This window comes from Eumetopias jubatus, unplaced genomic scaffold, assembly GCF_037043125.1.
Source record: "Eumetopias jubatus isolate StellerSeaLion01/CBP00866 unplaced genomic scaffold, mEumJub1_p1.0 scaffold_7, whole genome shotgun sequence".
NCBI classification, from domain to species: Eukaryota; Metazoa; Chordata; class Mammalia; order Carnivora; family Otariidae; genus Eumetopias; species Eumetopias jubatus.
The window spans coordinates 14611010-14626858 of record NW_028274813.1 but is presented as its reverse complement, the minus strand read 5'-3'; the positions used below and the strand labels follow the sequence as shown (position 1 = coordinate 14626858).

The window sequence follows — 15849 nt, the reverse complement described above, 5'->3', positions numbered from 1 at the left end:
AGACTTATTAATGGGTTTTACAGAGACACTGGTTCTGCAAATACCCCCGTGGCTATGTTTATGTTTATTCTTTCTGAAAGCACCTCAGTACCTATTATTTGCCAGGCATTTGGGGCATGAAGAAGGCAAAGTATTCTGAGCAAGGGTCCTTGACCTTACAGAGCTTGCAATACTCCTCTCCCTAATTTCTCTTAAAACTGAGCTGGAAGGTGCCGAACTCGTATCTGGAAAATGCACTGCTGATGCACAATGGTTTTCTTGACTGGTTCTCTCTTATTCATGCAGATGGAAACCTGTCTAGTTTTGCAAACCAGCAGTTGTGCATTTCACCGAAAACTTCTCTGATGCTGAGGAAGGTCATCACTCTGAGACTACGTGTGCTTTCACAGTGGACAGACGTCAAGCAAGTGGTGCCATTTTGAAACTACTGTCACTCAGCCCCAAACCCACCCTTCCACAGTGCTTTGTAGGCTGGGGCTGGGGCTGGGGCTGGGCTATGCAAGCCCCACGTCTGCTGCACCATCTGGCTCCATATTAGACTCAGACAACAGGAGATGCCATGGAAAGACTGGGAAGGGGGTGGAGGAAGAAAGGACACGCCCCTTCCTGTGTGTATCCTGTTCACCTGAGGTGGCAGCTCATTCCTGTAGAAGCTGCTGAATCCAGCTCGTGGTCCCTCTGACGCTTACAGAACCAACTTCTTCACGTTCCCCTACAGGGCTTGCACCAGCAGGAGATCCTGAGATCCCTCTGATCCTTCCACAGGTCCCTCCTCTGCGCTCAGAGACTCCAGTGCCCTGGGGAGCGGTACCCGTCAGAGGTCTGGATCCCCGCCCCCAGCTCCTCTTCTGAGGTCTGAGCCCCACCTCCGCAGGGCAGCCATCACAACCTCTCCCCTTCCTCTTAGCCCGAGGGCATGTGGCTGCTTCCCGCAACTGCTCTCACCACGATGCCTGGAGTTCTCTTATCCTTCCAGTTACTTGGTTCATAACTTCCTACCTGGTTGATGGTTCTTTACGTGAAAGTCTCCCTGCTCGAACACCTAGTATGGTTTCTGTCTCCTGACTGCACCTGAAACCTGTTTTGTGGTCTTTTACCGTGGCAGAGCCAAAGTAAGGTGCTCCCTGCACTGCGGAAGCGGCGACTCTTTAATGAGAGACAAGACTTCACTGTTTTGCGGTGGTGCTTTGTTATCGCCCAACCAGAACATAACCAGGAGGGAAAAAAAAAAAAAAAGGAAATCAATATTTTAAAAGATCCTCTAGGGAGTACTAATCAGTAAAATGTATGATAATGGGAAATGATATATGTTACGAGGATAATAATTAAAATTAGGTGATGGCTCCTGCCGAAGGCCAATCTCGTCTTATGTCTCTCTCCCCGTGCGCCCGGCTCTCCTGTGCTCTGCTCTGAGGAATGGCCGGAGCCACATCAGATCCATCCTAGAAAGGGCTGAAAGGAACGCTCAAGATGACAAACTGAAACCTACACTTGGAATCTGCTAATAAACAAAGACTGCTGTTCCACGAGAAACAGTCTACAGTCTCAAAGTCTTGTCAGCCAAAAAGGTAAGGTGGGAGGTGAGGCTGAAAAGATTTTAAGTAAGAACAGAAAATGGAGTGCCTCTCTCATAATGTGAGGCAAAGGCACTGATACTTTGGCTTCGTGGAAGAGGCTTTTCATTTATGAACTCAGGAATTACTGATCTACAGATAACCATGGAAGATACTGGAGAAATACAAGAGAAAGACCCAACCCCCATCTATTTTTGGAAAGTATCACCATGTTGGGTTAGCGGAAATGCTATGTGGTTTTCTAACTTTATTACTATTCTAATTCCAACCAAATTCCCTACTCATCAGGTCCTAGACGCCAGTGTCTGCCCTGAAGACTGGGGGACTTCCACCTTGGCATGAGTAGGCGGGTTTGCCAGAAGAGTGGCAAGACATAATTGAGCAGGAAAGCTTCACGTGGTTCCTGCACGCGAGGGAGTGCGACCTTGCATCTTCCCTCAGCCCCCCAACAGACCTTCTGGGGTGGTTTCCTTTGGGACATGAGACACTATGAAAGGAAAATGGCGTTCAGATGCGAACTTGATCCAAAGGTGCAGAGTGAGCAAGGAGAGGATGCTACGGAGGGGTGCAGCTCAGTGCGACGGGCCTTCCAAGTGAGAGCCTGGGCCCGACACTGCAAACGTGAGGAGCCGTCAGCCATCAGCCCAGTGAGTGAGAGCCAACCCTATCTATAGCAAGTGAACCCGAGAGCAGAGGGGGACACACAGAGGAATTTTACCACACAGGGTCACCCATCAAAGGGCCACAACCAAAGCATGGGGCTTTCAAAGGAAAGAAAACTCCATCCAGGGTGGCTCAGAGGCCATGTTCCCAAAAGCTTTGTGAAGTAATCATTTTTGTGATGGACCTTGAAGGAGGTGCTGATTTGCATGCAGAGGCTGAGGGAAGCCTACACAGAGGCAACGAAGTGGATAAGATGGGCCAACACTGGACATCCTTGGGGAACAAGTTTGGCTCAAGGAGACAGAAGGAATGGGGTGATGTCAGACTGATGTGTGGGAGGCAGTGGGCAGAGAAGCAGCAGGAAAACAGGAGGTGGCATCCACACTGGCACCTGTGAGGGGTCAAAGCTAATGAGAAACCCTAACCCAGGGCCAGCAATGGAGTAAGAAGGATGGAGGGAAGCAATTTCCCAAGGAAGACTTCATGTGGCTTGGGCAACTGACCTGATTCTTGGAAGCAGGGGGAATGATGCCACCTGTTATTTATATGCCACTTACCAAGGCACTTTTCACACAGGATTTTGCATTTCATTCTAGAGGTAGACCAGCTGGCCTAGAATCTAATGAACAACTTGCTCACCACTTCCTTCCCCCCCACCTTGCCCTACCTTCTTAGAACAAAAATGCTTATTTGTCTTCACCTCCTTATCTGCAAAGGGACCAAGATAATTTGAGCCTAGAAGGTGAAGCTGGCACGTGGACTGGGGTCCCTGGGAATTACTGTGACTTTTCTGAACACCCAAACCAGGTTTATGGTCTTCACTGTTTAGAGGCTGGGCCTCTCCAACCCAAGTGACCCTGTGGGACACATGATGATGCCCTTCCCACTTCTTAGGCAGGCTCTGCCCGGAGAGTGTCTCCCTTACCTCACAGCTGCCGTCATTCCAATGGGAGTGATTGGCAAAGGCCGAACTCCAGGAAACAGCCCGCGGCTCAGAACCCGTGCTCCATTTTGTATCACTCCTGGAGGAACTGGAAAAGCAAAAAGGAAAGACACCACACATGAGTTCAACTTCTAAGATTTCTGTTGAGTCAGAAATTCTGGATACACCAGAGAGGAAGAGAGAGAGAGAGAGAGAGAGAAAGAGAGAGAGAGAGAGAGAAAAGAGAAAGTATTATTGGCATAGAGAGTGAACAGAGAGAAATACACGTCTGACACATGCGCACACGCATGCACACCGAGAGGGAAAGAAAGATCCCATGCCTCAAGAAAGAGGTTCAGTCAGCTGTGTCAGACCAATACCTTCCAATCAAATTATTGATGCATTGGTTTAAAAAAGGGTGAGTATTGAAAAAATGGGCTTCTAACATTATTTGCTTGCGCTTATTTAATATAAGCTTTTATTTCCAGTCAGACCCTAAAACAAGATCTCAAGAACACTGATAGAAGTCTGACAGCAATGACCAAACAAATGCATTTCCTCATGCTTCTCCGATCATGGTCAGAAGCTGAGAACACCTTTCTTAATCCAACAAGGGAAAAAGAGAGCCAAAATAATAACAAAGCTGATTTTACAAAAACCTCTTGGCACCTCAGTGCTCACAACACGGTTCATGCTCACAGTGATTTCTGCTGCCAAGGAAAGACCCTTCCTCAGTGTGGCTGGGGTAGAGGGTTGACGGGGAAGCTCTGGCTCCTGCCTCAGAATCATGCAGAGCCCTCTGGAGGGTCCACTTCCTCCTTTCTCGAAGCTTCCCCCGAGCAAATCTCCAGAGAGTTCTCTCACCATCCTGCCTTCTCCTAAATACCCTCGTCCCTGGAGCAACGGTAAGCCAACCTTTTTGCCAGTGAACATCAGACCCCGTCCGTTTCCATACAATCCCACAGGAGCCTCACACCTGTCTGAGGAGTCACACAACAGGGGAACCACAGGAAATCCCCGAGAGTCCATCTTTTTCGACCTCCCAAATAGCAGTTTCGTTTGGTTCAAGCCAATACTCTTCCGGTACTACCAATTCTCCTCCATGCGTCCACGGGGCCAGGCATGCATCATGAAGTGAGAGCCCTGATGCGGGGCTTGGAGTCTTAGCTTTAATCTTAATTCCTCTTGTGTGACTTTATGCAAGTTACCGAAATCTCTTCTTCCTTCTCTGAACAGCATCCTGAGTCCCCCGAGCTCTGGCTGTGTTCATACAGCAGCCCCCAGTCTCATCCAGAGGCAAGGTGGATAAATCAGGCTTTCTCAAACAAATGCCATACCAAAAAGGCTCCAGACAATTATACATTCAAAATGAAAACCCTTCTGGATATTAAATTTTTAATGTCCATATTGAGTAGAATACTCTCTATAAAACACAAACATTACTTTCTACTCCTGTAAATTTTAGGCTTCTAAGAGCATGTTTACATAAACATTCCACACCTTTACCAAGAGGTCCCTCACATAGGATGAACATCCACTCCTGAATATGGGATAATGTTATATAGACTGATTCCTCGAGAATTCTGTGGCTCTTGCTAATATTTTTTGCTACTTTTTTTTCTAGGTCTGTGTAAAGCCCTTGCCACTGGGTTTTCTAAAAGGTGGATGGGAGACAGAATTAAAACCAGTGCCCAAAGTCAGTACTGCCAATGCAGTCCAGTGGTCCAGAATCTTCCCATTCTCATACCATATTTAACTGTGACAGGCTGAACTAGATCAGAAACTCTTACCCGTGTCCCTTACTCTCAGCCTGATTTCAGACAGCAGATCATCTGAGACAGGAGACTTACCAACTATCTTAGAAGCATGAAAACCTGTATAATGTGATACTCTGGGTAGGTATCCTATTTTGCTTAGTTGATAAGTTCTAAGAAAGAGTATCTAAAATTTATATTAACTGACTTACATTACTGATTTCAAGATTTCCTATAAAGCTACAAGACAGGGTGGGATTAGTGTCAGTAGAGATATACAGATCGGGAAGAACACAGAATTCAGAAATATACCCACAAACACATGCCCAACTTGATTTCTGGTGGAGGTACCAAGACAACACAATGGGGGAAATAGAGTTAGAACAACTGGAGATCCATCTGGGAAGAAATGAACCTTGGTCCTTACCTCATGCCACACATGAAACTTAATTAGAAACGGATCATAGACATAAACACAGGAACTAAAATTATAAAACTTTTAAAAGAAAAACACAGGAGGAAAAATGCCCATAAGTCCCCAGGACAGGCACGCAAAAATCAGGAGAACTCTGGAGTTTATAGAGCCAGGTGCTTCGCGTTGTTTGAAAAGAGAGGCTTTTGGTTTGTCTGTTTTGGGGATTGTGGCAAAGGGTTTTTCAGTTATTTTGCCGTATGGCAGTCTCTTTGAAATGGCCCGACAGCCACAGGCTCAGTTCAATTCTGATAATACTATTGAAGACATCAGTTACCAGGGATCTCATCCAGAACAGCAAGCAAATCTGATAGAAACGACTACTTGTTAAAATAACTTAGATATTTAAAATCGATACCACAGTTATAATTCTCACCAGGAAAACTATTACAGTCCCATATATAGATTGTATCGATTAAGGGATTAACATACCAAGTACCTGCTTAGGTATTCGATGAAGGGGACATGGGGTTGCCACAGTTAAGCGGGACAGATAGAGAATTAAAGTGACGTGGGAAATATACTATGGTTAAGTGCTGGGGCAGGGGGTCTATAGACATGGAAGGATGGAGACACCTGACCTGAAGTAAAGGGTCCCTGGGAAGACTTCCTGTAGAAAGTGCCATCGAAGTTGGCATTAAGAGGCAGAGGAATGGCACACACAAGGCCTGGAAGTAATAATAACCACAATGTGCACAAGAACAAAAAGTAATTTTGCTGAAGCATATGATCCCCTGCAGGAATGAGGTGCTTTTGGGCTTCGCCCCATGGGTACTGGGGAAACCATTACAGGGTTCTGAGCAGGGAAGCGGTCCAGAGTGTAGTGGCTGAGAGCCAGACTCTGGTGTTGGAAGGCCCTAAGTCTGCATCCCATCTCTGTCATTTACTGCCTATGTCGCCTGAGCGAGCCACTTCAGTAAGAGGATGGGGACAGAAATGGGATTTAGCTCACAGAGTGGAGATTTAACTGAGTTAATAAAGGCACTACCGTTTAGAAAAATACATCTTAGTCATCAATATCAGCATCATGACCACCACCAACATCCTCAGAGCATCCTGAGGCCGCCTGTGCTGTCTCCATTCCAGGCCAGCCAGAAGTCCGTAAGGACTGAGGGAGACAAACCCGAACCGTTCTGGAGGAACTTAGCCGTCTTCCTGGTCACAGAGTGCAGCTGGAGGAGCAATGGCCACTCTTAACGGTGCTTCTGCTCCCATCGCGCAAATCGTGTCAGAGTCGCCCCTGGCGGTGGGGGGAGGGGGGAATGCCTGAAACACCTAAAATCCTGGGACAAAGACTGGGGTGCCCTGGAAAGTGAAGACGGTAGATGGGAGTCCTAGAGCACAGGTTCTCCGGACCTGGCATGGCCAGTGAGTCATCTGCCAGTCAAAGGAGAAAAGCAACCCCAAGGACAATGCCCCAAGCCCAGAGTCCTCTGCCCAAGAGCCTAGAACCTTTAAGCCCCAGGGGCATGGCCAACAGGGAGTGGAACAAAGAAAGGAAGCCAGTCCTCGGTGCACACGGCCTGGAGACCAGGGTCCACTGATGCGCCTCCCTCATTTATGCCTCCAGGGAAGAAGTGTTCTGCAGTGGGTAAGAGTGCAAGCCCGGGGCAACATGGCCTCCGTCCCACCACTAGTTCTGCAGCTTTGGACAAGTGCCTTAACCTTCCTGTGCCTCAGTATCCCACAGCCCCTAGGATTGTTTTGAGTATTAAATAGGAAGACTGATGTAAATTGGTCCATTCTATAAGCTTATCATCACCATCTTGTTCATCCCTTCACAATCGCATCCCATCTCTCTAGCATCTTCTTACCAATTATCTATAAGGAACAGGACCTAAGGGGGGGGGTGGCACGTCAAGACAGGGTGAAATTCTTCCAGCCTTTTATGCTTTTCGTAGTTCTCCCCAACTCTGCATTCACCCCCTAAAACATCGTCCTGATTAATGAAGTGTATTCACTTCAAAGAGAATCTCATGGACAAAGCTATCCCGCAGCATTAAAAGGCTTTCCCCGAGCTATTTCCTGAACCTCCTGAACCAAGACTCCTGGCACATAAACTAGGCTCCTCTCCTGACTCCTGGAGTTTGCTCTCAAATGAGCTGCAACTGAATGCTGCTTCTGCCAACCCTGGCACTTCACAGTCCTCCTCACTGGCAACGCTCTCCATGTTGGGATGGCGATGTGTTCGTATTTGCTCACGGGCTGCCAGAAGCCAGCTGTGACACTTAACTATTCTCCCAACTTTCCTCCTTCCTGTCTCCATCCCCAAGCGTCAGGAACGAGGCTTCTGAGAAACAAATCACAGCCAGTCTAAAATGTCCACGAAAAGCATCCTGAGGTGCATATTTAACTAGTCTTAGATGTGGGGGACTCCGAAAGAGCATGAATGCATTCCTCAGCCCTTTTCCCGTCAGCATGCCTCTCTTTCCCTTCCTTCGCCTCTGTATCACCCTCAGGGTAGACCAGAACACCTATGGACCAAGCCCTTTACAACCAGCCTACCCCACCCGATGCACTGAGATTGGTACCAGCTGGGAAGGGCTGTATGTAGTGACAAACTGGACATGTCTGTGGCTCTCACTGCAAAAGGCACAGGCCTCCAGCACCATCCTGTTCTGTTAGATCAATTCAATGTTCAGCTTTTATCCGCAAGAAGACACACGTCTGAGATTCTCGAGTTGCTGGGCTGAGGGGCTGAGGACAGGAGCCGCAGAGCGCCCAGTTCTTGTTGATCGACCACTTTCTCTTATGCTACAGAGCGACTCTAAACTTCCTTATTTTTAACCAGGAAGACAGGAACACACACAAAGAGAGTTGAGCCAGGCAGCACTGCTCACCGGGATCTAAATGCGATCACCTTGAGAACCTAAAAAAATGTTGATGGCACAAGACAAACTTCCCTCCGGGCTCTGCCACCCTCAGCACTTCCCCATCCCAGCTTCCTCAGCTTCCCTCCTGATGCTCAGCTTCCTTGATTTTCACAGCTTCTAAAATTAACCTCTGAGCTCCTACTGCTGCCTTTGGAGGGCAGCCCTGGCTAACGTTACCAGAGGCCATAAGCTGAGCAGCAAGTGATTCCGATAATCCTTCCCTTTCCCGAAGTCGGCCTTTCCACCTGCTTACTTGGAAGGATGCTGGGGAGGGGGCCGGAATGGGGGAGCCTACGTGCCAGTTGCCGTTCTTCTCCGGTGCCTAGCGTGTTGGATACATATCCCACTTCGAGGCGCGTTGCGGAACGCCACCTCCACTGCCGCCCCCCTCGCCCCCCGCCGCTGTCCCATTTTGTTGTTTTGTTTATGATCAGAGTTCCTCTCTGGGAACATTCCAACTAGGGATTATATAAGCCTTTGAAGATGAGTAATGGTGATCTGACTTCATAACAATCCCCCCATTGGGGTTAAAGATGACTCCCAGGGCTTGTCAAAGGGGAACTGCAAAGCAGGTACTTAAGTAGGCTCTAGAAGCTGGGATTAAGTCTCCATAGCCACCTTTATGGGAGGACGGGGTGGGGCGGGGAGGGCAGACGGATGGATCTGACTAGGAGCATAATCCAAAGTTCAAGAGATAACGAGGCAGCAATGCCCTGTGCTGATTCTTCTGGAAGTAGCATCCTAGAGTGCATGCAAGACAGAATGGCACACCTTGTAGAATGTTTCCCATGCTGCAAAGTGGCAAAGTCTGGAAAAGGGAACATCATCACTGGTGCTGCTGGGAGAGGGGACGAAACACTGAAGCCTGTGGTTTGGATTAGATGCACACAGCTGCCTCATCGAAAGCGAAGCATCAGGTCACCAGGGGAGGCTGAGGGGACCCACAGGGAGTCCAGCTCAGGCAATACACGGGGCAGGGGGGTGGGGAGCTGAGCTCCCGTGGGGCAGTGTGGGACCGGACCCCTCAAAGATAAAGGGGCTTGGCTGACTGGAATTCTCACCAGCTTCTTGGGAAGCCTCCTTTGTCCGATCTACTCAGCTTGTGGACGGTGGCTGGTCTGCCAGCCCCGAGCTAGCTTTGCAGAGGCTGGGCCCCAGGAGGATGAGAGGAAACCATCTAAGTGGCTGCCATCTGGTAACCTTAAGTGGAGCGGCTACGGAGGTCGATGGCAAAGGAAGAGACTGTCAAGCCACCCGGGCCAGCCTCTTACGGCTGGAAACGACCGCGGCAGACAGACAAGGCTGGTGGCCTCGGTTCAAACAGGGCATCGCACAGCCCAGGAGGGGAAAAGAAGGGAGTATAAATAGCAGGATACAGGGAGGCTCTGAAAACAGAGCTCGGCCACAGCCCAGCCCGGGGGCTGAACACACACACGTCCACACCGGGACACACACGCGCGCACACACACGCGTGCGCGTCCACACTGGGACACACGCACACCAACACCACCAGGCAGGCCGCCAATCCCCCAGCACCGCGGCTGGGGGCCTGCTGCCTCAGAACCTTTTGGGAGAGGAATCATCTCCTACTTTTTCCAGGCCTCGGGCGAAGCTGGCAAGGCAGGGGGATGGCGGCCACACAAGGCACTCACTGAATCTCAGGAAAAGAAACATGACACGAGTAAAACGAAAACAAGCAGAGGGAGGGGAAGAGTGAAGCCAAGAGATGCTAAGAGAAGACCAAGGCCCCGGGGGGTGGAGACACACACCACCGACTGGTTTACCAGGAGGCTGACTAGCTGGACCACGCGGGGATTTTACTAGAGACTGGGGCCAGACGAGAAGGCAAATACAAAAAGGTGCTCCTACCCTCTCCCCTGTCTTAACATCAATTTCTTGGCTGCTCCTGCCAACGGGCCTCTCCTTCCATGACTTCTGGGGGCCTCCTGGTTCCTTCCTTCCTGGAAGGACCCTGGAGCCCCCATCTTGGCGTGGCACCTTCACGAAGGCTGAGGCTGGATTTCTCACAGTGGTTAAGACCGAGGTGGGAAGAAAGACTTCTAAAAATGACCCTATAGCTTCAACACATAAACACTGAGCTTTCAAAACTCGTGTTCAGTATTTTCATGTTAAGTAAGACTAGGGATACCTTGAAAAAATAATTATTTATAGTTTGAGTGTTATAGTGAGGGAGTGGGGAGAAGCTGATTTAGCCACGAGAACATTACAAACCATTAATTTGTCAACTAATCAAGATCAATCCTGTTTCTCTTCTACCTGTGCTTAAGAATTCAGTAATAATGGGCTTTCACGGGAGCTGCCGGGAATCCCTTAATGACCAACCCCCTTGCCTCTTTCTCTCTCAACTCCATTATTCTGGTTCATCAAAAGCATCTCTCGAAGCCAATGATCACTGTGTACCGTGGCCGTGAGCTAAGGAAGATGCTGCTGAATCTTGCACGCTCTGACTAAAAAAGGATGCTTTCCTCATGACAAGTTATGCAGCCTGATTTTGGAAACCCTTTCAGACCATACCTTGGTTACAATCTGGTCTGTACTCCTCCTGTCATGTCATCTGAGAACAGAGTTTTTTGTTTTGTTTTGTTTTCAATTTCTCTGTCACTTCAAACATCATTTAAAAACCACATCACAGGGTAACTGCTAGTTACTGGACTGTACTAGTTACACCAGCGCTTAGCAGTGGTGTTTGCTTTTCGGCGGGGTGGGCAGCCTAACACTTCAATTGCTGGTGATCTGAGTTTAGCCAAGAAAGAATGGGAACTCGGCACCTTTTGGAGGTAATCGTAGCCCCTGCCAGAGGGCCAAGTCTCTCCTGAGAATGTGTGGCCGCATCTCTTGGGTCTTTTAAAAGAAGGAAGGAGAAAGCAAAGAGTCAAATTTCCTAAAGCTCTGGGGAAGGCTGTGACCCGCCGAGGGCTATGAAGGATGCTCTGGAATTCCACATCAGTCCGCTATTCACAAAAGCACCCAAGAACAGATGTTCTCCAGTGTGGGGGATTTCCCTGACTCAAGAGGCCAGGCAGCCCTCAGGGAGCCAGAGGCCACAACGAGCTGAAGACCCAGCCCTAAGAATGAGCCAGGCAGGCACCAGCCCCGGGAGGGTGTCGTGGTGGGGTCTGCCATGTCACGTTATCATCTCTGACCAGTGTGTTCTGTCAACAGGAGGCTGCGAGGCAGCAAGGTCCTGAGCAGACACTGGCAAATGAGCTGGCCATCTGCTCAACAGGGTTCTGGCTGGGGGTGAAGTGCGGGCAGAGGAACTAGATTCAAGTCAGCAGGAAGAGGGGACAGATCTCTCCATTTAAAGTCATCACTCGGGAAGAAGACCTTTCTAAAATCACAGTAATCTAGCTCCAGAGGTGGGAAAAAAACATGAGGCGGTGGATAGAAGAGAAGTTCAAGGGAGGAAGAGCGCGGTCTCAAGCTTGATATTGCTCAATGGCCAAAAGAAGGTGAAGACAGGAGCCCTGCTTAGCTAAGTGAGGCCTGCCCTTCTCTATGACAGTGTGGAAGGCCGGTGGGGAGGACACCTGGGGGCACCCATGGTCCATTTCAAGGCCAGTCCGAGCTCCTGCACACCCACCTTGCGAGCTCTCTTCTCCAGCCATAAAATGGTAGCCTGCTATTAATGAAGTCCCAGAAGGGAAAGAAATTTCTAGAAACTGTTAAGCTGGCCCGACGTAGCCTCCTAGCAGAAACTACCAACTCACAGGAACTACCCCTACAGGAGAAAGCAAGTTCTCTCCACTGGGACTCATTATGGGGTCTGCTTCCCTTCCTCCCAAGTCTTAAGCCCTGAGATTACAGAAAACCTTTGTCATCTTGGAAACACACCTATGCATGTAATCGTGCACTGAGGTAGTTTTAAAGTGATTCTACAAGGGAAGTTCTACTTGAGCATTAGTTCTTCCTATGGCCCGGTATGTAAGTGAGAAGGTTAAGTTCATGAACTATGGTGCCGTAGGCTATAGACATATCTACTCACAACCTGCTTGTATCTCAGGGGGAGCATTCAAAAGCATCATGGCACCAGCAGCGTCAATGTCAGGATCTGGAAAAATCAACCAATAAACAACATTATTTACCACAGGGCCGATGTGTGTGTGTTTCCCCCTGCAAGTCACAGTTTATGAAAGCAACAGAGGAAAAAAAAAATCCAGGAACCTGATGAGCTAATCCCAAAGCTGACTTTCTTCCCATTTGGATTTGGGAGGAAGAAAGGTATTCTAGAATGAGATTTAAGGGGCAGGTTGGTAAGTTTTTCAGACAAAGCATGGTCCCTCCTCAGTTTGCTAATTTCATAACTCGCACTGTATGTTCCTGATAAGCTGCTGACCTGGGTAGCCCCATGCTTGCTCCCCTGGGAGTAGGGGAGTGGGGTGACAACAGGAAGTTTAGCTCTAGGAATCTTTGATGAACTGGGGAAGCTCACAGCACCAACAAGAGAAAGTCCTAAATATACCTGCATCTAGTAAGATACACACAAGACGTCGGGACATTTCCATCTGTCAGCAGAATGTAAATTGTGTTTTCCGAGACTGTGTGTGAGCGCACAGTGGTGGTAGAGGTGGTGAAGGCATTAAAAAAAAAAAAAAAGGCACTTAAAATATAAAGAAAAAATTAAAGTTACGATGTCAAGGGCACAATGTTGGCTTTCACATCTATTACTGCTTTTAATATGGGACCAAAAAAAAAAAAAATACTCACTTCGTTGCTCTAATTCTTAATAGGTTTCTGAATCCTTACTGATCCACGAGTTGACAGATGGCAGGTTATATAGAGACAGAGAAAAATATTATCCTTTTATAACTAAATTCATTTTCCTCTGAGAAACAGCAGTGCCGCTGCCATGGAAATGAGAGTTGCCATGGCAACAGTAAACAACCCCCAAGAATGGTCACTGAATAGGCTGAAAAGAACATCTGCCCCAGCGCTGGCGTCCCAGCTGCCCCAGGGCGAAATTCGCTAATAGTGTGGTGCTGCTTCGTGACAGAAGCTGCCGCCCGTGCCCCGTCCAAATAAATGAAGTGTGCAATTGAAGTCGACATCAGAACGCCTGCCCTTGCTGACTACTACCTCAGTGTCCGCTAAACCCAGTGACTAATGAGGGGGGATAGGGGGGCTCACCCTTGTCACTTTTTGTACAAATTACACACCAAAAAATTCAATTTACTACTAATGGCTCCATGGCACTTTATTTTGGGTATTATGTGAGGAAATGACTTTTTTACTGTTTAAAAAAGTACATTTTTCATACTTTATATGTGCAGTTTAATTCCAAGGGAGTAATGTGATGCAGTATAAAGCCCCACAAGCGATTAATAATAAGGATGATGCTGGTTCTAGAAGACAATGTCTCAAAAAAAGGTGATGGGGGTGTGGAAGGAACTTTACTCTACAGGCCTCTTTCGATTTTGCCTGCAGGAGGGCCGTTACTTACACTCAATGATGAAGTGAAGGTTTACTTTAATAGTATATTGTGTGAGAAACAGGTAAATTAACTTATTTGGCAACTCCTGGGTGAAATTCCTAAAACAGTCATCGTTCCCCACTGACATTAAAATATATATATATATATATATATATATATATATGTTAGTTGAACTGAAAGACTTAAGGCCCCTCTCACAGCTCTCAGGGTTCCTGCTATTTCTGTGCCTTTGTCCCCCACACGGCCTGTGGCCAAGCATCAGGGCTCATAGCTTCTGGAAGATGCTGTGAAGGGATTGAGACCTTCTCCCACTCCCTCTTCTTGGAAAGACCCCCTTCCTCTCTCAGGACTGAGAAAACACACCTGGTTCTCGGCAGAGCAAAGGTTCCTTACCATCTTCGAGAACACAAGTATGGCGGGCAGCCCAGGGTTGGCCTGGCTGCATGGCCCCCACCTCCCCAGGTGACTCTTACCCAGACTTTTCCTCAACCACCAGGAGGTTCAATGGGGACAGAACAAGAGGAAATACAGGTTAAAAAAAAAAAAAAATCAGGAGTCTTCTCCTATTTATTTCCCCAGAGAATGAAACAAAGTGGTTCTTTATTCTTCAAAAACACACGGGACCACAGGAGGAAGGGGCAAAGGGCCACAGACAGACATAAGGAAAGAAAAGGGAAAGAAGGAAGAGAAAGAGAACCTTCCAAGGAAAAGAGCACCATCAACCCCCACATGAATTTCGCAGAACCCAAGGGGCAACACAGAAAGTGCTTCAGACCCACCAAACATCACCACGACCGCCTCCCCCAACCCAGCTGAGCCAGATCAACACATCAACTAAGTGAAAACAGTACGTTTTAGGACAAGCCCCCCAATCCTTCCTTCCTTCCGCCCGACCAGACCTGCCATGCCTGAGGCCTCCACACACAAACATTCCCACGCTACCCTGGCCCTCCCGCTGGTCGCCAGGCATTTAGCGAAGGTGCCGTACCCAGACCTGTCGTGTTCTCATTCACGATCAATTCCTACGGCCCTACTATGGACCAGTTCCTGTGTGGTATACGCCCAAACATGCAGCCCTGTGGGCAGAATGGAAGGGAAGGCAAGGCATGGAATGCCCTCCTCTTGACATCTTGGCAGTTGGAATCAGCAAACACATGTAGTGTAATGGTCTGAGAAAATGTCCTTCTATGTTCATTGTGTGCATATTGGCATCACGGAGGGGCTACCCAGTCCCCAGGGAGACACAGGGAGTATGTGTACAGTTTGATGAATTTTATACCAGGGTTACCATCACCAGAATGAAGACAGAGTGCACAACCAAGATACAGATTTCCATCACCCCAAAGCTTCCTTGTGCCCCTTGCAGTCCTACCCGCCCTTGCCCCGGGCAACTCCTGGTTTGCTTTCTCTCTCTCCTTGATGGGGCACCAGCAGCTCATTCCTTATTCTCTCCATTATTGAGCCATATTCTGCTGTCTGGACAGAACTATACTTTGTTTACCCGTGCACCTGTAGATGGAAGTTTCGGCTGTTTCCCGCTTGGGATCTTACAGAAGCCCCTATGAGCTTCTGCATCTATCTTTGGTGAACATGTTTTCACTTCCCTTGGGTAACTGCTGGGAAGAGCATGTTGAACCTTACAGGGGACCGACGAACTCTTTTCCAAGGAGGCTGGACCATGTATGAGAATTCCAGTTGTTCCACACTTTTGTCAATACTTGAAACTGTCAAGCTTTAAAATTTTCCCCATTCTCACAGCTTGTGTGGTGGTCACTCACTGTGGTTTTAATCTTTATTTCCCTAATGACAAATGATGTTGAGCATCTCTTAATGTGCTTAATGGCCACGGGTGTATCTTCTTTGGTGAACATTCTGTTCAAGTTTGTGATCACTGCTTAATTGGGTTCTTTAACTCACTTGTAAAGTTGTAAAGTTCCTTAAACATTCTGGATTGAAGTCCTTTGAGAGAGAGAGAGATATATATATATATATTTTTTTCTCAGCCCATGGCTTATCTATTCAGCTTCTTAATAGTGTCTTAATAAGCTGAGTTTTACATTTTTATGAAGTCCAATTTATGAGTTTCTTTTACAACTCAATTGGGTTGTGTTTGCCCCAATGAAGAAATTTTTGCCTACC

At 48.0% G+C, this 15849-nt stretch overlaps 1 protein-coding gene across 8 annotated transcripts in view; it reads right to left on the bottom strand.

The window, feature by feature from the left end:
* The window catches only part of FOXN3 (forkhead box N3), a 392956-nt gene that overhangs the window by 18417 nt on the left and 358690 nt on the right, over positions 1-15849 (bottom strand). For 6 of the 8 annotated variants that reach the window (XM_028098118.2, XM_028098128.2, XM_088024483.1 and 3 more), the window contains 2 exons: positions 12265-12330; positions 3163-3268 (listed from right to left, as the gene is read on the bottom strand). In XM_028098118.2, coding sequence (XP_027953919.1) covers positions 3163-3268; positions 12265-12330 — 172 coding nt within the window. The remainder of the gene's footprint in view (positions 1-3162; positions 3269-12264; positions 12331-15849) is intronic. The other 2 variants (XM_028098133.2, XM_028098140.2) reach the window with 2 other exon arrangements.